Genomic DNA, 25,681 nt, shown 5'->3' with positions numbered 1-25,681 from the left:
TGTGATGTTGAGGAGGTTGTTTGGCCTGTCCCAGACCAAAGACATGGATGCTGGGGTAGAATAATTATTTTTGTTGTTGTTTGCTGTTTTGTGCTGTACTCTACAGTACAATAAATTAAGGATTAAAACACTTGCAAATGCATACATTTGTTGTATTCATCATTTTTTTTTCCCAAGCAACAGTTATTACCAGTTTTCGTAGTATTGTTTTCAATTGATCTCATCAGTGTGTAAAACTGTGTTGTAGTGTGTGTGTTTTTGAGGGTTTGTGTGTCATGTCTAAGAGAAAAGTTTGTTTTTTTCAGCAAGATTGAGTTGTTTTGAGTGGAGAGCTTCATTTTGACCTGAATATAGTAAGTTCGGAGAATTGAGTTAGAAGTTACGGATTTGTGTTTAGAGTTTCGCAAAAGCGAGGCATAATTTCAAGAAATGTGTTTAAGCAATTGAGAAAAACTGTAAACTATGCTATTTTATGACATTAGCCATGCAATTTTCACTATTTACTTTAACCCTTTAACTGCCACTCCCTATAACGTAGACATAAAAATGCACTTTCCAAAGTTACATTTTTATAATTCATGAACAAAAACATTTTGTAATATGATTTTGATGTACAATTTCCAAGGCAATGCAGTGTCTGATTTTAAAATAGTTTTCATAGGATGCATTTTGAGATTTTAAGTTTTTAGTTGATATATAATTTCTTAAGGTTTCTATTGCGTGATAAAAGGCAACGAAGAAAGACAAAGGTCAGAACTCATGTTATGATGTAGATTTTTGAGGTGCACTCTTGTCATAAATTAATCTATTACTTTTCCTACATAATTTGTAACACAAAAGAGTGGTAAAATATTTATTTAGGAGCCTTAGACCTTCCCAACAACATACATAGTCATGTCATGATTAGATTAGGATTTATTTGTAAAACGGTGAAGTAAACTTAGGCGTCCCACAGAGGGGACTGTGACAGTTAAAGGGTTAACGAATTTTAAAAAGAAACCACAAGACAGGTGAATAAAGACTGACAATCGATGTTTAATGCTCAGAAATTATTATTTCAAGAAATGTAAACCATTTTGGCTCTTTTATGTGTCTAGTGTTCTATGAGAGCTGTGTTTGGAGGGAGGGGAGTGTTTTTTTTTTTCTTAAGTCATGTGTTTCATCTATTTGCGCACATTGTTTTGAACTATACTGTAACTGTATTGCTTTGTTTTGCAATCAGGGCCATCCCACGCATGGTTGCGATGTGTTCATTGTGAACCTCAAAAATGTGATTTTTTTTTTTATTCGTAAAAAACACCATTATTTTATTTTAAAAAAAGTTAAATTTTATTTTATTGACAAAATATTTTAGTTTGTCGTGTATATTTTTTCATTCGATCAGATAACATTTTTAAGCTATCATATGGTCATGTTACAATGTGCCCTTCGCATGTTACAACGTATCCCACCTACGGGGGCATGTTGTCACTTTACACTTCCTTTCTTTTGAGGAAAATAACAAAAATCGTATACTCTGTAATTATGAAACAGAGCCACATATTTGTACAAGACAAGTGTAAAATTACCGTTATTACATTATCTAAACCCCACATGGACTTACACAAATTGAGAAATTCAAAAAGTGTTAGGTTGTGCCCCGCGCTCCCCTATATTTGAAGCAATAGCCAAAAATACATTGTATGGGTCAAAATTATCGATTTTACTTTTATGCCAAAAATCATTAGGATAATGTAATGTGCATTGCTAAGAAGTTCATTTGGACAATTTTAAAGGTGATTTTCTCAACATTTTAATCTTTTGCACCCTCAGATTTCAGATTTTCAAACAGTTGTATCTCGGGCCAAATTTTGTCCTATCCTAACAAACCCTACATCAATGGAAAGCTTATATTTTCAGCCTCCATATTAGGGATGTCACAATTCTCAATATAATATCGAACCATTCGGTACGACATCCAAGGTTCAATATGCGCTTATGAATTGTGGTTTTTCGGTTTTGCATTTAAATAACTTCCTTTTTTTATTTCTCTCAGAATTTGCTGTGATTTCATGTGCTGAAATGAGGAAACGCTTCCCCGCTTATATTTGAAAAAGCAACACACACAGAGCATCTTCCATTCTAATGACATGCAATGATAAGGCTTTTTAAACCTGTTGTCCAACAAAAGAGTTATAAAAACAAAAGTTATAAAAAAACATTATAACTTTTTGTTTTTAATTCACATCAGTCGAGTGTTTAAAATAACTTCCTAATGTGATCTGATGTGGATTCTTATCACACAATGAGGCAGACAATATATTCTATACTCACATTCTATGAATGTCGATTAGCAATGGCTTATGAAAATACACGAGATGGCTTGAAGAACACAGATAAACCATATATTATTGCATATGATTGTTTAATGTCCTTACATTTCATCATTCAAAACGTTTAACATTATATCTTATTAGAGAATACTGTATATTATTAGAGAAGCTGGAATGGAATGTCATCAGTGATACTCCTTTGACGCATATGTGGATTTTCTGCACGAGCGCGCCCTCTGGTGTCCAGTATGAATAAAATCCATTATTTTTTGACTAAAAATTGAAAAAAAATAATACCTCTCTCAAAAGAAAAATTAAGCAGACATATACTAAACCACATTTTTTCCAGGTTTAAAGGAGTATTTTGTTAATTTGTTGCAAAAAAAAAAATAAAAACAAAAACACACTGAAGTGGCAAGATATCAGAACTCTACCAAACTGAAAATGTGGTTAAAAACTGAGGTATGTGTTGAACCGTGGACTAACTGTATTGTTGCATCCCTACTTCATATGATGTCTAAATATCTATTTCAAAAAACTGAACCTTATGACTGGTTTTGTGGTCCAGCGTCACATATGATAGATGTGATATTTGTTTTCTGTTCTATATTGTCTGCCAAGGGAAAACTGTATTTGATCTAGTTTTTGCAACAGCACTATGCTGAGTCAGTTTGAGGTTTCATTTATGTCTGTAGCAGAAACCTGTGGGGATTTACGTGTCAAAATGTAGTACTTGGTGGGCATACATTTTTATGTTACATTAAATGAGCTCGAAGTGCATGAAGGGCATAAGGAGGTTTATTTTCTCCCTAAATACAAAGTACAAATAAGCAAAAAGTGCTCAAACTCAGCACTTCAACTTAGCTACACAAAACCACAAAGAAAACTGATGGAGCAGCAAACAATGCAGAGAGTCCCTTATCTGGGCACAGCCTTTGGTGTTTCACAAAAGCACGTAACTTCCCTCCCAACTCACAACATATTGTTTAAATACTACTATTTCCCACCAACAAAATTTGAACAAACTAATTCACTCATCTATCTGTATAATTCATATTACTCTATGACACTTTTTATATACAGCCATTAAAGTAAACAAAAAGGAGTGTCTATTTGCACTGAGTGCAAATAGCCTGCCTTGTTGGCAGAGGCTATTTAAACTAACTCCGCCCACCAACATGTGGGTGGGCTAGACAACATTACAAAAAACAAAAAAACACCTGCAAAAAAAACACCGGCTTTTTGACACGACTGACCCAAGTTTGATTCCTCGTTTTGCCGAACTCGTTCTTCTCCCTTTTCACTTCCCATATCAGATCGGAAAGGCATTTATTTTAAATTAAATGAAGAAAATAATATAACAGTGGAAAATAAAGTGCTCCACGAGTATTCATTGGGTAGGATTAGGGAGGGCTTCATTGCCCCAATAAGACAGCATCCATTTAATAATTTTATTAAAAATAGTCATTTACACTCAATACTGTTATAGTAAAAGTTATCGCATACTGTTTTACAATGTACTACAATACTGAGGTGCAAATGCTATTTTCTTTTTTTGTAATATCAATAAATATAATAGTTGTCAATAAATATACAGTTGAGGTCAAACGTTTACATACACCCTGCAGAATACCAAAATAAGGGGGATCATACAAAAGGAATGTTATTTTTTTATTTAGTACTGACCTGAATAAGATATTTCACATAAAAGACATTTACATATAGTCCACAAGAGAAAATAATAGTTGAATTTATAAAAATGACCCCGTTCAAAAGTTTACATACCCTTGATTCTTAATACTGTGTTGTTACCTGAATGATCCACAGCTGTGTTTTGTTTTGTTTAGTGATAGTTGTTCATGAGTCCCTTGTTTGTCTTGAACAGTTAAACTGCACACTGCTGTTCAGAAAAATCCTTCAGATCCCATAAATTCTTTGGTTTTACAGCATTTTTGTGTATTTGAACCCTTTCCAACAGTGACTGTATGATTTTAAGATCCATCTTTTCACACTGAGGACAAATGAGGGACTCATATGAAACTATTACAGAAAGTCTGCATACTCATTGATGCTCTAGGAGGAAAAACAATGCATTAAGAGCAACAGGTGAAAACTTTTGAACAGAATGAAGATGTGTTTTGCCTAAATATCATATTTTTTTAATTTAGTACTGCCCTTCAGAAGCTACAGAAGATACTTAGATGTTTCCCAGAAGACAAAATAAGTGAAATTTACAATGATCTTTAAATTCAAAAAGTTTTCACCCCCGGCTCTTAATGCCTTGGATTTTCTTCTGAAGCATCAGTGAGCATTTGAACATTCTGTAATAGCTGCATATGAGTATCTCAGTCAACCTCAGTGTAAAAAAAATGGATCTCAAACTCATACACTCGTTGTTGGAAAGGGTTCAAATACAGAAAAACAACACAGCTGTGGATCATTCAGTTAACGACACAGTATTAAGAATCAGGTGTATGTATGTATGCATGTAAAGTTTTGAACGGGGTCATTTTTATAAATTCAGCTATTACTTTCTCTTGTGGACTATATGTAAACGTCTTATTCAGGTCAGTACTAAATAAAAAATAACATGCATTTTGTATGATCCCTTTCATTTTGGTCAAATAATTAACATTTTGCAGATTCCGCAAGTTGTATGTAAACTTTTTACCTCAGTTGTATTTCTGTCTGAGCAACTCTCAGTAGTTGAGGTTTAGCCCAGAATGAATCAGTTTTTTGACATATCGACTGAATGATTCAATGACTAATTCAAAAAGACACCTACTGGTAGAGTGATTAAACCTTCAAAATGAGTCATTAAAAACCACTCTTGACAACACAGCGGTTATGCTTGACCAACTTTAGCCACTGTAAAATCTGCATGGGGAAATATTTCAACCCCATGTAAAACTTCATATTGAAATGGCTAAATGAGGCTTCAACTGATCCTAAATGCGGTTGCAAACAATCCCAGCCAAAGGAGAAGGGTCTTATCTAGCAAAACGATCGGTTATTTTAATAAAAAAAAAATACAATTTCAATACTTTTTAATCTCAAATGCTCGTCTTGTCTTGCTCTCCCTGAACTCTGTGTATTCTGGTTCAAGACAGTTAGGGTATGTCGAAAAACTTGTACAGTCGTATTTTCTCCCTCAACTTCAAAAATCATTTCAAAATCATCCTACATTGCTGCAGAAGTTCCGACACAGTCTTTGCAAAGTGAACATGCAAAGAAGATCAAGCACCCTTAACAAAAATGGTAAAATAGCGATATAGGACGGTTTTGAAGTTGAGGGAGAACATGAGATAGGAGTTTTTTCGACATACCCTAACTGTCATGAACCGGGAAAAAAACAGAGGACGGGAAGAGCAAGACAAGATGAGCATTTGACATTAATAAGTATATAAATTGTATTATTTTTATGGAAATAACCAATCATTTCGCTAAGACCCTTTTTCCTCAGTTTTTGGGTTAGCTTTATACCTTTACTAAAGCTCTTTCTCACTCTCTACAATACATTTAGAAACACTACTAAATATTGTTTACCTCTGTTTCCTGTCATTTTTTTCTTTTATAACCCCTCTCAAAAAAGGGCAAAACAGTATTCAATTTAACTTGTTCTGGACGTCCAAGTTTGGTAAATGGTGGGCTGGAAGGGTCATTTGTCACTGGTTTGAACAAGAAAGGTGAAACGTGGACACTTGAACAAAAAAGTGTGTTGATGGGTGTGAAATGGAGTATTTCCACAGCTTTAGGGCCCATTTTGAAATCTCATTATTACTGTGCCAAAGGGGCCTTTGGCATTGTAGCACACCTTCCTGTTTCAATGCTGTTTACCAAAGTTAATTGAGTAAACTGCAGGGAGCTGCCCATTTCATTTATAGCTACAGTAAACGCTTCAGAGACAAGCACAGAGGCGGCAGCAAACGTGTTTTTCATTTGAGTTGCTGATGCAGTGACAAAGTAATTAGTAATCAGATTGTTTAATGAAATGAACTCAATATAGAATTAAAAATGGACCATACATTCCTAAAAATAAAAGCTCCAAACGAAAGTTTTCACTACACAAGTACCATTTTGGGTTCCCTAAAGAACCTTTCAGTGAAAAACATTTAATTTTCTTGGATTTTATTGGTGTTAATACACTTCAAGTCTTATTTGTGCTGCTTTTACCTGAGAATAAATGCCATTGTATCACACTCAAAACACAATCATTCACAATATTCACAATTACAGAAAAAATACAATGATGCCAGCTCTAAAGCCAACACATATAAGTGGTCCAAAGGTATTCTGAACCTCAGTTCATACTGTTAAACCTGGACAGTTCTTCAGAGTGTCCTGAAGACTAAAGAGCAAAGCTGACCTCATTACGTCACAGCCGCATCAGGCCGAGATCACCTGCCATCATTAAATTTCACCCTGACACAGACAGACAGAGAGAGTGAGACATTTATCTGACAGAGAGCATCTTGAATGTTTTACTAAACACTTCCTTCAGGTTCTGCAACATTAACGTCTAGGTGCCAAGTCATCAAATGTGTCACAAATCTCAGACAACTGATTAAAAAAAGCGAATTGAAAAAAAAAAAAAAAACATGCATTCAGCTGTTTGGTGTTAACCTAAAAATGTACAACTTCAATTTGTACTATAAAGCAGGTGTCCTGTGTATTCATGTTTTGATGGTTTTATTCAAAATTCCATTATACCAGTTAATTATTTGATTTCACTTTAAAAGACTAGTTTTATGCCTATTTTTGGAGTTAAATAGCCCCCATTCATTTGCACTATATGGAAATATGAACATGAACATTCTGCTGCACTGCACAGAAGAAGGAAATTCATGTTGGTTTGTAATGACATGATAAAATCATTAATTTTATACAAGAATTAAAAGATAGAACCTTTTAAATTAAACCTTTCATTTAATTTCTGCCTGATATTGTTTTATTTTTAGACCGTTACCGTCTGGATTACCTCAGGCTGCAGAGGACATGTTATTAATGTCATCTACTGACGTGTCATCAACATAATTCCCCACATACGGATGAAAAGACTCAAGACTAATTCTGCCATCTTTCCTCAGCTTCCACTGCCAGCATGGCTGATGGCTTTCAAAGTCTTAACATGTGGGATTTAAAAAAAAAAAAAAAAAGAAGTAGAAGAAGAAGCTTTGATTTGCAGGTATCCACTTTTAAAGGGATAGTTCACTCAAAAATACAAATTCTGCCATTATTTACTCACCCAAAATATTAATTACTGCACACATCAGTTATGGCAAAACGAAGCATGCTTGCTTGACGTGTGAGAACTCAGTCTTGTGTGTTACGCAGCACGTTTGAGCTGCTGTAAAAACCAATGAGGTTTGTTCTCATGCACAAGCAAGTATGGTTGAGCTTCTGTTTATGTTTGCTGATAAATGCAAATATGTGAATATACAGTAAGTCTTAATTAAATTCATTATATAAAGTGATAGTCTCTTCAGAAAATTTGGACTAAACCACTCAGTTCATACGATTTAGTCCTATCGCAATAAAGGCAAAATGCCTTTTATGTGTATACAGTTGAGGTCAAAAGTGTACATCCCCCTTTCAGAATTTGAAAAATGTTAATTATTTTACCAAAATAAGAGGGACCATACAAAATGCATGTTATTGTTTATTTAGTACTGTGCTGAATAAGACATTTCACATAAAATACATTTACATATAGTCCACAAGAGAAAATAATAGCTGAATTTATAAAAATGAACCAGTTCAAAAGTTTACATACGCTTGATTCTTAATACTGTGTTGTTACCTGAATGATCCACAGCTGTGTTTTTTTTTTGTTTGTTTGTTTGTCATGAACAGTTAAACTGCCTGCTGTTGTTCAGAAAAAAATCCTTCAGGTCACACAAATTCTTTGGTTTCTAGCATTTTTGTGTATTTAAACCCTTTCCAGCAATGACTATATGATTTTAAGTTCCATGTTTTCACACTGAGGACAACTGGACTCACATGCAACTATTACAGAAGGTTCAATCGCTCACTGATGATCCAGAAGGAAAAATCATGCATTTTGACCCTGGGGGGTGAAAACTTTTGAACAGCATGGAGATCTGTACATTTTTCTTTTTTTGCCTAAATATCATATATTTTTTTTATTTAGTACTGCCCTTCAGAAGCTGCAGAAGATAGTTACATGTTTCCCAGAAGACAAAATAAGTTACATTTACCCTGATCTTCAAATTCAAAAAGTTTTCACCCCCCGGGAGCTATATTTCTGTGCGCTGCCCACAAGGCTATCGGCGTCAAAATATGAATTCATTTAACAATCTCTTTATGAACTTTTTTAAGCATCAAAGTGGTAGTTGCATAGACTCTCAGTGGAGGGACAGAAATCTCTTAGATTTAACTGAAGATGAACAAAAGTCTAACAGGTTTGGAACAACATAAGGGTAAGCAAATGATAACAGAATTGTCATTTTTGGGTGAACTATTCCTTTAAGTCCTATAAGAGTAACATACCTGAAGCTTCTGACTTTAAATATTTCATTTAATGCTTTGTTAAGTGCAGCAGACGATCAAATCAGTAGCTTTCTTTGGGATAGTGTGTGTGTGGCCCTCACACCTTCATAGAAAAACACCTCTTTTGTCCAAGCGACCTTATCATTTGCACTCAAATAATGAGCTAGGTGTCTGCTTTCCCTCAACGTTTAATGAAAAAGCCCTGACAAACAATGGCATTTTAAACCTCATTGTGAATTAATGATGGGCACAAGCCAGACACATCAGACATGGTTCGAAAAGGGCTTCGTTTCAAAGGGTTGCGCCAAAGAACCCGCCATTCAATACCGGAAACAAGGCCAAAAACCACAGCCACCACTTTGACCATATTAAAGGGAATGAGTGAAATTAAACAGCAGGGCAATGCACCATTTGATCTATTGTTTTAACCGCAATGCGTTAAGTTGAATATAATTACATATACAGACATTGGCAATAGCAGTTTGAAACAATGTGTTGCACTAAAACTGACCTGCAGTAACTACACTGTAGTTGTTCCAAAAGTTTAAACTTGATTGAACTTCACAGAAATATCCTTTATGTCAAGTACTTTATTAATATTTTTAGGTACTCAAGCCATATCTATAGCAGAGACCTTAAAGGGACTTGGGTTCACCCAAGTTCATTAATTACTCACCCGTAAGACCTTTGCTCGTCTTCAGAACACAAATTACGATATTTTTAATTTGTGTTGCTGTTTATGCAGGATCAGAAAGCTCTCTGATTTCATCAAAAATATCTTAATTTGTGTTTTGAAGATGAACGAAGGTCTTACAGGTTTGGAACGACATGAGGGTAAGTGATGACAGAATTTTCATTTTTGGGTGAACTATAACCTATAGAACCTATATCCCTTTAACCTATAGAACTGCATTACAGGTTTTTGCAAATAACTTGAGCAATGATGCAAGCACCATTTTATATTTGCTGTCTCCAGTTTTCAGTCAATACATCCACTTCATCAAGCAGTCTTTTACAAACTACATATCTGCAAAAAGCCAGGCATTTTAAATGAATTGAATGAATAGTGGCACAGAAACGTACTGTTTCATGTAAAACTACAACAATGAACCGCTGTCGTCAGTCCTATCCCAGCCATTAACCACCAACTGGAGCCCACAAGCCAACTCGTACAAAACTGAATAGAGATCATTTCCGATATCTTTGAAGTCTTAATATGACGGAGCGGAGTCGGCCCCTTATTCGACGAGGAACCGGTGAGTACAGATGAAAGCGGTTTCCTTCATATCCATAATTAGAACCCACAACACAAAAGAGAGGCAGAACAAGCACCGGGCCTGATGAGCAGCCAGCAAAGTGGAGGACGCAATTTGTGTGAGTCCTCTCTGTAATCAGAGGTCACTCAGTGTAGAGGAGCCTTCTTCCTGGATCCTACTGAAATACGGAAAATTACAGTTCAGAGGGGACGACTGTAACCATGGCAATTTAACCCCCCCTGCGTTCCCCCATCTCCTCGGCTGCTAACTTGCTGCTGACAGCTTGAATGCTCGGCTGTGATTCCAGCCAGAGGATTAACTTCCACATTTGGATTGCTGACTGTGGATTTTGCATGCAGGAGTTTGCATACAGAAATGCAAAGCTCTTTAGGGAAACACGAACAAGAAAAAAGATCATTCCCTCTACTGTGGCTGGAGAAACTTGCTTAAAGCTTTGCAAAGGAAGAAAATAGCTTTTGTAATTTGTGGTAACTGTGTTTGGGAGAGAGAGAAAACAGAATGTGGTTCCAATTCAGCTGAAATATGCAGAAATCTTTATAAACATTGATTTTACAGTGGCTCCAAAAGGTATTTGAACAAGTAAGAAATTCTAAATGTCATCACTTTATGTCATAAAATTCTTAAAGCAAGTGACATCTGTAAACAAACAATACTAGAGCTATTTAACCTTTTTTTATTATTTAAAATAGTACATTTATTGTTTTGGCATTTGAAACTTATTTACTTAAAACACTTCTTTAAAAACAACTTAGCTTGACATTTTGTTATCCAATGCAATGACTTTTTATACATTTTCAAGTGTGACTTTAGTTCTGAAACATATTTAACACAAGAATTTATTAATAGTCACATGCATATTTGTGACCCTGGACCACAAAACCAGTCATAAGTAGTATGAGTATAGCAATAGCCAAAGATACATTGTATGGGTCAAAATTATCGATTTTTCTTTTATGCCAAAAATCATTAGGATATTAAGTAAAGATCATGTTTGATGAAGATATTTTGTAAATTTTCCACCGTAAATATATCATAATGTTGATTAGTAATATGCATTGCTAAGAACTCCATTTGGACAACTTTAAAGGTGATTTTCTCAATATCTTGAACAGTTGTATCCCAGCCAAATATTGTCCTATCCTATTTTTTATTTAAATACCATGCTATACATGCTTTTAGACATGTGCGGAAAACTGTGTGATGCGTGCTTTTATTTTATTTTATTTTATTTTATTTTATTTTATTTTATTTTATTCACAAAGACTAGCTCAGAAAGTCATAGTATTGTCTTCTGAGATAAGGTTTCAGGACTATATGGGACATGTTAACTAACCCTCCTTAGCCCCACACCTTGAGACTGAGGTAAAGTTTCACACCAGGTAAACATGAGATAATCTCTCCAGACAGGTCTAATATATTGAACACGATCCAACATCCGATTCAGCTGTGCAAAAGCAGATAAAAGCCCTGCTTACGATCTGTTTCCCTATGGTAACAGTATTGAAACTGTACTTAAAAAAAAAAAAAAAAAAAAAAAAAAAAAAAGATAATATATAAAAATAACTTTAATTCCACAGTGAGGTCTCTATAGTTAACAAAAGTCTCAGAAGGGTCAGTTTGCACTGTGATCATCAGAAAACAAATACAAGTGGTGGAGATGTTCAGGGTCGCAGTGTCTTGGAAATATTCTGCTGAGCACATGTTGAACTCCATGGCTTCAAATAACTACAGCATTTATAAATATCTAAGATCGGAAGCACAATTAAACAACACAAGGACAAAACCTCTAACAGAGGAAATTCCTTCCAAGCCTGGGCATTTGAACTCATTATACAGCACAATTTCGACAACCAACTGCAAATAATTTGCTCTTTACAAAAAGTAGTGGTTTATTACTGATATAGGTTGTATAGTAACCTTGGACTGATATCTAGAGAGCAGAGTAGCAGATATCATTTAGATTTACAGTGGCAAAAGTTTGGGAACCCCTTGCAGAATATGTGACAATGTGAATAATTTTAATGAAATAAGAGAGAGCATACAAAATGCATGTTATTTTTAGTTATGTTATTTAGTTCTGTTCTGAATAAGATATATTTCACATAAAAGATGTTTACATATAGTCCACAAAACAACAAAAAAAAAAATTGCTGAAATTATTAAAATAACCCCCTTCAAAAGTTTGGGAGCCCTTGGTTCTTAATACTGTCCGTGGTTCCCTGGATGCTCTACGACTGTTTTTGTTTTGTTTTGTTTTGTTTTGTTTTTGTTTTTTTGGTGATGGTTGCTCATGAGTCCCTTGTTTGTTCTGAACAGTTAAACTGAGCACTGTTCTTAAAAAATTCTCCAGGTCCTACAGATTCTTAAATTTTTCAGCATCTTTTGCATATTTGAACCCTTTCCAGCAGTGACTATATGATTTGAGATTCATCTTTTCACACTGAGGACAACTGAGGGACTCAAACGCAACTATTACAGAAGGTTCAAACATTCACTGATGCTCCAGAAGGAAACATTATGCATTAAGAGCCAGGGGGTGAAAACTTTTGGAATTTGAAGATAAAGGTAAATTGTACTTAATTTGTCTTCTGGGAAACATGCAAGTATCTTCTGTTGCTTCCTAAGGCCAGTACTAAATGGAAAGAAAAAAAAAATTCAACATAATAATAAAAATTTGGACATCTTCATCCTGTTCAAAAGTTTTCACCCCCGGCTCTTAATGCAAACGATGCTGGAAAACTGAAGAATCTGGAGGATTTTTCTGAAGAAGAGTGCTCAGTTTAACTGTAACAGGGTACTCATAAACAACCATCACAAAACCAAAAAACAAAACAAAACAAAAAAAATCGTAGATCATCCAGATAACCATGCACAGTATTAAGAACCAAGGATTCCCAAACTTTTGAAGAGGGTTATTTTAATAAGTTTAGCTATTTTTTTGTCTTGTGGACTATATGTATACATCTATATGTGAAATATCTTACTCAGGACAGTACTACATAAAAAAAAAACATGCATTTTGTATGATCTCTCTTATTTTATTCAAATTATTCATATTTTTACAGATTCTGCAAGGGGTTTCCAAACTTTCGCATACCACTCTATGTAGTTTAATGATATCCCAAACAATTTCATTTGATTTCCTTTAAGCAGTATAAGAAGGTCAACCACCAAAATGCCAGGAAATACACTCTCTCCTATGTTTGGATATGTACAATGATATTACCACAAAATTCTATTTGAAGTACCTTGAAGTTCCTTGTAAATATTGTGGTACTGTATGAGCAAACGTACTATCACTAAGTAGCATGGTATATATCAAATTACCATGGTATTACCATCCAATACCACATCAGTATCACTGTGCTTTGGGGGAGTTATGAAAAACAGTCAGCTTTAATTTTAAAAACATGCCTTGAGGATATTTGAAAGTTCACAATTTAAGCAAATTGCTAATTATGTTGTATTAGTCTCAAATTAAATTATGCATTATGTCACTTTCCTCAAAGGTTTTTGTGCATAGCCTTAGCAGTTGTGGGGCTATAAAAAGTTAAGCTTATTATAAGTCTACATATTAAACTAAATAATTCAAATAATACACATTAAATACTAGGGGTATATCATTTTATGTTCCTGTAATGACACATTCCAATTATTGTATGATTCAGCTGTTATAACACAACTACGTTAGCATTCATCACAACATTTATGGACTGTCTGAACACATTTTATGGATAATTACTGCTGAAAGATATAACTACTGAGCATTACTCATCAATACATAGTTACAGAACGGTCAAATATAAAGTGGCTTCCATGTCAGAATACTGTAGCCCATTACAGTGACAGACCATCTCTTTCCTGCTAAACCCTGTGTGTCTGAATGCAGAATTGGTATCTAAACATGCTTAGCAGGATGCAACCAGTCCACATTAGCGGTCATCTCCACCCCCCTATACTCATCCTGCCACAAAAACTCTGTTCAGACCTACTGCTGAAACTAAAGTCTCTTATGTAACACTCATCTTATCCCATTTCCACAACACACCTTTATACCTTGTTTATATCTCAAGCAGTGAGTCAACAGCACAAAGATCACTATGATTACAGTAGGCCTAATGTGATTTTAAAAACAATACATAATGTATGCAAATTATCTTGCTTGTTCTAAAACTACAGAGATTCATCCTGACATTTCACAGAATTTGAGAAACTCTCTTAGACATGCTCCTAAAATGCAGAGGTGTTGCTACTAATAACCTTTTATTAGCAGCATATTTTGCTAATCCTCTATAAACAGATTTCCACCGCTTTCATATGTACCCCACCAGCCCACACTGTGATGACAGCAATAAATCCATAATGTGATAATCATATAGCATGCAGTACACTTTGCCCTAATCGACAAACACATTAGCATATGCATGTTTTCCCGCTGCAAATATAATAACCATGATTGATTAAAGCATTTAAAAGTGTTGTGCAGATAATGTCACAAGCCCAATTTAACATGTGTGATATACAACAAGCTTAAATAAATGAGGCCCATATGCATGACATAGAATTGAACTTCACCTCTAGCACTAGCCATAGCTGATCCCCGTTCTTGACGTCCTTCTTGTAGAACATTCCAAAGAACTTGACGACATTGGGATGGTCTGAGAGAGCTTTCAGGATGTTATACTCGGCTTCAATTTCCTCGTCAATGTCCTGAAAGAAAAAGATGAATTTAATTGAAACAGGTTCAAACTTCAGTTTTTATTTTGGAGTGAACAGGAACATTTCTATTCAGCGTTTAATAAAACATAAAGGGAGGCACAGATGCAAAAAAATAATAATAATTAAAAAAAAAAAAATATATATATATATATATATATATATATATATGTATTTTTTGTGAGTCATTTTATCTATTGAGTTTAGTGAAACTGGAAAGGCCATGAAATGTCGGCATTAATAAAGCCCCACAGGCCACAACGGTACACTACACACGGGGGATATGTTGAAAAAATATTTGCTGGCTTCTACATCCTCCAGTGTTGGAAAATTACTGTTTACTGATTGGACCTGGAGGAAAAACAACCTATGAGTGTAGAATTTTAATAGGTACGGTGCACGGGGCTTTTCTGTGATGCCTTTTGGCTTCAAAAGTGCTCCATATTTCTATTACTACATATGATTACTGCATTTCCTGTGCTTGGAAAGTGGTGAAAATAAATATTTGTGAATATCTGAGGTACAATGACCACAGCAGCTGCAGTCTATTAAATCAAGCCTAGATTTATTTGATCTAGATGAGTAATTTTAAATATACTGGCAGCCAAAGGCCATTGAAATACTTCCAAGCCTCCTTTCAGGACCTTGAAAGGGTGAACTGGAGAAACTCTGCTGAAGCAAATGAACACAAATTGCACATTTTCTGAAAAGCCATCTCATCATGATTAGTCTGGGTCTAGGCTGTTAGGAGCCCTTTTATTTGCCCAGTCACTAAATGAGAGAGTGTGCGGCTGGAGAAATAACAAGAGAGAGACACAGAGAGCCTTTTGGCGTTATCTGCAGGATATAGATGTTCTGTTCTTAATATGACAGAGGCAAGTAGATGTTCTCAGTGGTCAGTAATTGCCTGCAGGCCTTTCTTAAGGCGTAAACACTCTCACAGGTACAAATGTGCAAATACATGCATACAGATGCACACAAATGTAAACTGATTGAATCTGAAGGGCCTTTGATGACTATCCCCGTAACCTCAGTTCTGTTCAAATTTGACCTTGAGTTTGCTCTGTTTAAAAATTACTACACAGATTTGTTATGCTTCCTGTCTCTCTTTGTGACCTAAAAACACACACCACATACAGGTTTGATCTAGTAGGGTTTTACTCACATGGATTGGATCCAGTATTTTGACGGCGGCTTTGCTGCCATTGACCCTGTTAAGCACTTTGTAAACTTTCCCATAAGTCCCTTTACCAATAGTCTCAATGATCTCCCAGGTGTCAGATGGATCTGGAAAGCTGTCAAAGACGATGGATTTCCCTGAGCGAGGAAACATCTTCCCAAGCGATCTCCTGAGGAGAAAGAGCACATATTGAGTCTTGAGTTATAGACGGCTGCTTGCTGTTTTTCCATTTGACTTAAAGTGGTTAACTTTATCACTTGTGATGCCTGTACACACAAGATAACACCTCTTAACAACCATGTGGTGAATAAAAGAACCACTGCATGAAAATACACACTAATATGTAAGTATGTGCTTAGTCTTAGCCCAGATAGGGCTATTTTTGTATGACAGCAATGTTGCTCCAGGATTAACAAAAATCCATATTTACAGTAGAAACATGTCCTACTTGACAAATTTAACCTACTTATCCCTCAGAAGTTTTGCAAAAGCTGTTTTTTCCTTGTCATTGAGGAGGGAAAGTTTGCACTAAAATGTTTTGGTTCAATTTACATCTCAAGGGTTTTGATCTCAGAATTTGTGAATACCTCTTCAGAAAAAAAATTCTGAGAAAAGCAGGATGATATGATCAAAGGCTGAAAGATCTGTGATGCACTGAACCAATTTACCAAAGGGTCAGAATTTGTGTTCCTTCAAAGACAACATTACGTGAAGATAACTTTGACAAAACACAGTGGTAACTATGACTTAGTGAAACAAAACATGTCATTTCAATTGGCACAATCCAAAAACTTTAACAGAAATGTGCACTATAAAAGAAAACCGGTAGCAGAGTTTTACATGTTATGAAGAAACATGAATGGCGCTTGCCTGTGCTAGAGTGCTAGAGTATTCTCTGTGGTTGCATTGCTTTAGAGTGGCTGTTCTAGGTGGTTGCTAGGTGGTTGCTCAGTATCCTAAATAAAAAGAGCCAATCTTCAAGTCTTTATGAAATTCAAACCTCTAAATATGATTTGGAGGTTCTTTTTTTGTAAAATTTTGCCATTTTACTCTCCTTCAACCACCTTCAGCTGTGTTTAATGCTAGCCCTACTTAAAGGGATAGTTCACCCAAAAATTTAAATGACCCCATAATTCACTCACCATCGAGCCATCCTAGGTGTACAGTCAAGCCAAAATGTATTCAAACACCTTCAACATTTCTCACGTTATCACAGTTTATTCGCTATAGTTTAGAAAATGGTAATAAAATATGACAATAACTCACCGTTAAACTGTGTCAGGACAAATTTATCTTTCATAGAAAGGTATATGGATTACAATCAACCAAAAATTGTATTTATTATGACAATATAATTACACAACTATCAATATTTTGTTGACCAATTACCAGTCAAATGCTTAATTTAGTTCAGTCTGTGGTGTAAAAAGGTTGCTTTACCAATTAAAGAAAAAAAAAAAAAAAAACACTTAAGCAAAACATGGTCAGGTCAAAGTGTCAGAATAATTTATGGTCCCAAATTTTTATACATTTTACTGGTAATGCACTGTATGAAGAATTTGTGAGTATAATATGTCACAGATTTTTGAAACACATTTTGCTATTCTCACTTACATAAATGAACTATAGTGTCCTGCACCCACTAGTAAAAAATATCAAAAATTATATCTGGCGTCTGAATAATTTTTGGTTTGACTGTATATGACTTTCTTCTTTCAGATGAATTTATATTAAAAACTGTCCTGGCTTTTCCAAGTTTTATAATGGTAGTGAACGGTGGACAAGATTTTGAAGCAAAATAAAGTGCATCAAGCCTTAATAAAAAATACTTCACACAGGTCCTGGAAGTTAATAAAGGCCTTGTGATGCGATTTACTGAATTTGTGTAGGAAAATATCCATATTTAAAACTGTAATCTCTAGCTTCCGCTAACAATTGTACTACAGTAGTCAACATTTGAAGTGGATCAAAATATTTTATCAAAGTTTTTCTAAAACGAAAAACAATATCTGTTCTTGGCTTAGGACAATTTTGATGAACTTTTCTGATCCACTTCAAATGTTGACTACTGTAGTCGCCTCTTGGCTTATATTGAAATCCTCCAATGTGTTTCTTTACCAATGCTCATTTTGTACTTCTAATTTGTGACTGGTATTTAGTTTTGCTCCCTCCACTGTGTGTTCGCCACCGTGTTCGCCTACATTCTACATCATCCTCTGGAAAGTCACTGTCTTAGCGCACTCAGTTAGCGCAGTATTTCCCAACCACTGTGACAGGCTGTCAGGTGTGCCGTGGAAAATTATCAAAAATCTCTATTATATTTCATTATTATTATTTTAAACCAGTGCTACTGGTTGTTGTTATGTCTGTTTGTGGGTTTTACAAATATTTAACCAATTAAAAGCATTCAAAAGAGCCTGTGACTGAACCTCGTAACGCCATTGGATCTTCAAATCGTCAGTCAAACCTCATAACTCCTCCCCGCCTCCATTCAGAATGAAGTGCTGCGACGCACAGTTTGAAGACAGATGAGTGTTGCCAAGTCCGTGGTTTTCCCGCAGAACTGGGCTACTTTAACACTGTTGCCGTGGGTTGTTTTTGATGTCTGCGGGTTGAAGCGACCCCAATAACGTCATGTTTAGCCCCTAAATTACAGATTTACCAGGGGAATCCAGACAAAAACGTGTACTTTATCCCCCGGAACATGTTTTTTAACAGGGACCTCCCTCGAAACGTAATTGGGCTAATTTTAATTGGGCGGGTTTTGTTGTGAAAACCTGGCAACGTTGAGACAGATGTCTACTTATTTGCAGTGCAAGGGTAAATAAAGAACTGATGTTTGAATACGTACAGTATTTTCTTTACTCAAGAAACATTGTCTACAAAGGCTAACGTTTTTGTGTGTTTGAAGAGCGGAGAAGAGTCTTTACCATCTTGCAGCCAATATTCTTTTGTACGTTTTAAATATCCTGCATACAGGATATTTAGCTGTTAATCTTTTCTATCATGAGATGTTGGCTAAATGTATGAAACAACAAGAAAAACTGAGCGCCCATATAGCTACAATAAACTTTATAATCTGTAAATTGAGATGAAAATGTAATGCGTTTGATTTACTGCCTCAGATGCATCCGTTCTAATGACAAACAAAACACAGATCTCCGTCATTCGCCCATCAAAAACCTCATTAACTCCATTTAAGCATGATTTCCAGAAAATATTAAGTGCATGTGTTTGATCATAAAGCCAAAATACCAACTCTGATGACGCATTGTTTAATTATTGGAAAAGAAAAACCTTTCCCACTTCTTTTATTTTCTTGTTATTTTTTTATTATTATTATTATTATTTTTTTTTTTTTTACTTAAGGAGGTTGGGAAACACTGAGTTAGCAGAAGCTAGAGATTACAGTTTATAAAGTTTTAAATATGGATATTTTTTATTACACACATTTATTTACTTCAGAAGACTTTTATTAAACTCTCGAAGCCATATGGAGTACTTTTTCCGATGGATGGATGCACTTTCAAATCTTGGACACTACTTACTGCCATTATAAAGCTTGGAAGAGCCAAGACATTTTTAATATAAGTCTGATTGTATTTTTCTGAAAAAATAGTCATATACACCTAGGATAGTTTGAGGGTGAGTAAATCATTAAGTAATTTTCATTTTGGGGTAAACTATCCCTTTAAACACATATGAAGCAGCTAATCAAGGTCTTTAGGATCAATTGGATCTTCCAAGCAGGTGCATTAGAGCTGAACTCTGAAGGAAATTAACTGTGTCTCAATATAGAAGCTGCATTTGAAGACTGGATGCAAGACTGTCTGATCTCATAGTCAACTTAAAATGAGGTTTCGAAATGCATCTTCCATTTCCCAGGCCATGAAGGATGCAACAGATGGATCCTTCATAGCCTAGACTATTCCAAAATTCAGTGTGTCAGTGATGACAGGATTGTTTAGAGAGGAAAAGCTGGATTACACTTTAAAATGTGAGTACTGAGTTTTAAAAATGTTACAAAACACTTTAAATTAGTTTAAATGTTGACTTATGTCTTACCAAAATGGCATTATTATGGACTAAGATTAACACCTTTAGGTCATAAATGAACTAAGGTTAACATATTTAGACAGATTGTGAACCGGATTCATTTTCAGAATGCTGAAGATAACTTTTCAAAAAAGTCCAGTATAAATGTTGCAAATCACACCAGGGATAGAGTGGCCGAATGGACTTTCTAGAGCTCTGCTAAGAAATGGTTTAATGTTTGTTTGAATTTGCCTTAGAAGCATCAAGGAATTTGCCTTTTGGCTTCCACAATATCAGGTATCAGACCACTCACTCAAACTTGAGTTATACCTCAAGTTTTATTTTTATTTTTTTAAGTATTGTTGTAGAGCATTGTAGAGGATCCATTTTCAGGACAGTCTAAAATCTAAGTTATGTGCATGTTCAATATGAAAACCTAGTGTTAGACAAATAAACAATATTACTTTGCAGAATTGTGTGAAAATGGAATATGTTAACATTCTTTAAATGTTGTTCTATTGTGTTTTACAGAAAAAAAAAAAAAAAAAAAATAGCATATGGGGTTGCAATTACATAAAAATAAGAAAACAATGACAAAATTTCATTTTTGAGTGAACTATCCTTTTAGTGCAAAGTAACAAAAATATATGTCCTATATATGTTATATACCCAGTTCCTGGCCAAACCCATGCCAATCATAAAATGAATCATAAATAATTCCACTGTTCAAAACAAGAAAGAAAAACACATTCATTCCAAACAATAGCTAATCAAACTTGAAATTATGTAACTACTGTTAGTACTGTTAGTCAACAATCTTATTATACAATCTCTCTCACTGACTCTCTGTTTGTAACCCAACCGGGTGAAAGTTCAACTAACTCTTTCTCTACTCTAACTGCAATTAAACCCACTTTCAAGACAAAAATGGTATAGTTCAACGCGTCACTTACATTCCTTTCTTAAATGGTCGATGAATGTTTTGTTGAATAAGTCCATATTGACTCTGTTGAAGCAGTCGTGGCGTGTGAACACTTGTGGACGAGTTAACCACAGCTAAAGCTAATCTCAGCTTGCCATGCCTGGCACCAGAAACAATGCTAAGCAGCAGAAGATATGTTGGGATTAAGTGGAATTAGTCGACTACGCCTTGAGCCTTTCCTCATTTAGATACTCATTGATAAAGGCGCCAAAGCTAGTTAGAACAACTAAGAATATAACGCCAGGGGGACTACCTCTCTAACCCAAAGAAAGTAACTAGACAGAGTAGCTTAAGAAGCATCTTTATCCTTTGTTAGGGGTTTTAAACCAGAGAAAGCTCAGTGTTTAGTATTTATGAAACCCAACACATTCTATCTACTATGAATTGGTGCCCTATTACTTTTTTATAGCAAAAATGGCACATATTCCAATTTTCAATAGCAAGAACTATTAGGTATTTGGGAAGATTTGGGAAGTAACATCTTTTGGAGCATTTCTGTTCCATTTATTGTTCCCATTGTGGAAGGACAAGTAAATAATCATCTTTTTCTCCATTTTCTCAATTTTTACACAAATGGTACTGCTGATTGATATCATCTCAGTCATTCAACCTGTTACCAAAGTTACTGTGTTAAGAAAATGATCAAATACAAATATCAGTTCATCAGCAACATTTCATCTTAAACTAACTAGCCCCCCAATGAGGGATATTGAATTTAGGCCAAATCTGCAATCCTTTTTCCTACTCCTGCAACAATTTTTTCTCCTGGCAGTGGTTCCCTTCTCTATTTGTTGTACAAAGAACAAACCTCTGACTTCATTTTCAAGTACCCATTTGTAGAAAGTGGCAATTAAAGCAATAAGCTCCAAACTAAGGGGGTTTTAATCTTTGCATCATAACAACACCCCTTAGCTGTTATACCACTGTTAAACCACTGCTTCTCGGGATTATTGCTTTTATAAAATAAAACAGAGTAAATAAAGTGTAATAACATTAATAAAAACAGTATTCTTCTGCCAAACAATGTAGTTCCTCAAAAACAGTTGTGGCTGCTATGCAGCTCACAAATGTAAACAGAGGTGTATGTTTGTAGAGTAATTTACAACAGCTTTGAACGCAGCTCAACCAATCAGAATCAAGAACCAGAACTATCAGTTTTATAATCAGTTATTTAAGAGCATGTTGGCCTATGTGCTTTCTGGTAGAAACCTGCACAACGTACATTACGTAAACAACCAAATCTGTCATTAAATATCATTTAAGAATAGGACATTTTCGGTCATTAGTTATGCCAAGTGATTAGCCTTCTAAACAGTGAGGCCACGTAGCATGTAACTGAGCACATGTACGGCTCAATGTAAAGTGGCCGAGGATCTTCCAGACATGTTCAATAATGAATTGAGATTCTATATGTTACAAAACTCCATGAAACAGAGACACAGGAGAAACCGAAAGATAAGACTAGCCCACCTCAGCACTCACAAATTACAAAGCATTGGGGTGTAAGTGTGTAACATGACCTTCCCTACCTATAGTACTTAGAGGTTATGAGGTGCATTAGTGTATGCATTTTTAAGTAGCCCTTGTTAAGCAAGCCTCACCATTGCTGCTCATACTTAGGAAGAGAGGCATTAATAATAATAGACTCTTTTCATTTGGGACGATAAGCAAGCACCTACCAACCCTGCAACATTCCTAGACCATTTTAACATTTGAAACTGAGTTTGCAGTTTTTTTCTTCCAAAAATATGCTAAAATTGTTGTGCTTGCAAATGATAATCATGTGTGTAAAGAACTAGGCCAAGAATGAAAAGTGAAGAAAGTAATGTATGTTTGCATTAATTTACATAAACCATGCTGGTGCATTATTATAGATTACTATTAACTCAAAGCAACATTATGCAGGGTGACCATATGTCCTTTTTTTCCAGTACATGTCCAGGCCGGGATTTCCAAATATCTTAAAATGTCTGGATTTTGGCTGGGGAATATGGATAAAAATATTATTATGTTTTTTCCATATCATGCGATATAGACATCTATCACAATATAAAATTATATTTTAGTATACAACATTATATTTACATATATTTCTGTATATATATATATATATATATATATATATTTCTGTCATAATTTCAAATTAATCCGGACTTTTTTGATGGGTTGTTGTGAAGATCTTTTAGTTTTACTTTCCATTTCAGCCCTGACTGACATGATCTCTATAGTCCTCAACAGTGTTAGGAAAAGTTACTTTTAAAAGTAATATTTTACAATATTGCGTTACTCCCTAAAAAATAACCAGTTGCATTACTTAGTTACTTTTTATAGAAAATAATGTGTTACGCTACTTTTGCATTACTTTTTCTCATCTGGCCTGGGCTTGCTAGTTTTTTTTTATATAGAAAGTTCTATTTTTGGCAAATGTAAAAGCCCTTTCACACCAAAAGTGAAATCAATAAGCCTCAGGTTAAAGGAAAGCTGAAACAAACTGTTTAGCTATGCTGCCATTCTGAATTGCATGAAGAATAGGATGCAGGAGAAGAAAATTCAACACTTTCTTCTCAGTCTCAAAAAAATGGTTAATAAATGCTACTAAATGCATAAATGATATTTGTTATTTGTGTTATTTAACATATTTAATTATTGCAGGTTTGTCATATTCTGAGTTTGCATCTCACTGTTTTCATTAATTGTGAGGAATACTGAATCTGTTTTTGTACAAATGAGATGAGTAAATGCATGTTGACATTTAGTCTAGAACTACAGTAAGCATCATGTTTACACAGTGCACACAACGCCTCTGCACTTACTTCCGATTTTTCTTCACATGGGAACAGGAGAGCTGTCATTCAGTAAATGGGGAAACAAAGTAAATACAAAGTTCTGGCATGAAACTCTAGATGGCGCAGTCTGATAAGTCCAACTCAATCCGACATAATGACATTGTCACATGGCACAGCTGATTGGTTCTCTCCTGTATCGCTAGCCAATGAGCTTGCTGCTCAACATTCAAATATATGACTAGTGCTTGCTGTAGCAGTTTGCAGCTTGCTTCAGAAACCCTCCACCTTCCCCAGCTCCACCTGTATAGATCTGCTACGAGGCGATTTATGTATGCTATATGGGGGTAATTTCATGTATGTTATATGTGCAGCAGCAGTATTTCTTACATCCTCACAGCAGATTACGTAACTCACTTTACTTGTAACACGTTATGCCCACCACTGATCCTCAAACATTATATGTACGCATATTTATATTTTGTTCTCTTCTTACACTCCACAACTGGTCAATTACCTTTTTGCACAACACATTTGGTCAATTAGGTACTAGGGCTGCACGATAAATCAAAATGAAATCACAATCATGTCATGTGTATCTTTCAGTGAAGCACGGTTCTGTGATCAGCAGTAAATCTTCATCCGAAGGCCAGAGGGCGTTGTGAAGTGAGTTTGGAGTAAAAACATGTTATTAAATGTGGTATTTTCACATGCTTTCAGATGTACTACCTACACAGAGCCGTAGTTTACTGATAAGCTACACAAACAGCTGTCATTATCACGAACAATTTCTTTCGATAATTGCACAATAATATCGTCTATTTTTTGCGTAACCTATTAGTGAGCCATGGCTCTGTGTAGTAATTGCTGCTCCATCTGAAAGCAGATTCACTGCTGATTACAGAACCGGCTTTATTGACAAAATGCGCATGGCAATCGCATTTGATTAATCGTGCAGCCCTATTATGTATGCTTGTATGCTATTGGTCAAACTACTTTTCAGTCATTACCTTTAACAAGTATGAAAACAATAGCAAAACAAGCCCAAAATAAAATCTGGATGTTTTCGGTAATTTAAAAAACCTGGCCAGGACATGTCTGGGAAAAAAGGACGTATGGTCACCCTACATTATGCTAAATGCTAAAATGGTACCATTTTATTTGCACATTGTCTGCACTGGTTTAGCATCCAGTTCAGTGAAAGGTTTCATGCAAATCCAGCAAGGTAAAAATACTATTTCAGTGCATTTAGCACCTGGCTAAACTGTATTGTGCAAGGTTTTTCACTAAAAAAATACTGTGCACAGAAGTGGCGCAATTGTAAATGAAGTATAATAGTGAATTCACTGTACATTTTCATACCTGTTTTGGCCAGATGTCATCTCTGCCTGCTTTGCATCCAGAGAGCAACTTTATGAAAGTGCTCAGCACTCTGAAACATTTCAAGATAACACATTTTGCACTATGGTAAGTCGCCTTATTTCACCTTTTTAAAGAACAAAAGTCGAAGCAACTTGAGGAGAGCAAAGAAACAGGAGCCAGGACCGCCAGGGGAAGAAAAGAGACCTGAGCTAATTTACAAGGCTGTGAGCGGGTTGAAGTTTCAGTTTAACCTTTGTAGGGCAAAGCATGCAGAGGATAAAGAAGATGAAAGACTCATTTTAAAACACCATTACAGCAACAACAAACATAAATATCAGGATACATTTAAGCATTTGTAGCATGCACCAAAATGGTGGCATATAAAATGTAAATGCAAACATTGTTAAACGAATATGCATATTAAGAATCAACAATAGCACATGACACAAAACGTTTTGTTAGTTTTTCATGTTACTCCAAATATGCTATATTTAACCTTTTATATATCATTATAATATTAAGTC

The 25,681-nt window shown here is 35.2% G+C and overlaps 1 protein-coding gene across 1 annotated transcript in view; it reads right to left on the bottom strand.

The window, feature by feature from the left end:
- myo3a (myosin IIIA) overlaps positions 1-25,237 on the bottom strand; it is a 105,242-nt gene extending 80,005 nt beyond the window's left edge. Inside the window, exons 1-3 of the mRNA XM_051098242.1 lie at positions 25,158-25,237; positions 15,981-16,164; positions 14,675-14,809 (exon numbers count right to left, since the gene is read on the bottom strand). Coding sequence (XP_050954199.1) covers positions 14,675-14,809; positions 15,981-16,164; positions 25,158-25,177 — 339 coding nt within the window. The 5' untranslated portion in view covers positions 25,178-25,237. The remainder of the gene's footprint in view (positions 1-14,674; positions 14,810-15,980; positions 16,165-25,157) is intronic.
- Between the last annotated feature and the right edge of the window lie 444 nt (positions 25,238-25,681).

This window comes from Labeo rohita, chromosome 24 (assembly GCF_022985175.1).
Source record: "Labeo rohita strain BAU-BD-2019 chromosome 24, IGBB_LRoh.1.0, whole genome shotgun sequence".
NCBI lineage: Eukaryota > Metazoa > Chordata > Actinopteri > Cypriniformes > Cyprinidae > Labeo > Labeo rohita.
Note: the sequence above shows the minus strand (reverse complement) of the source record. Positions and strands in the feature narration are given on the sequence as shown.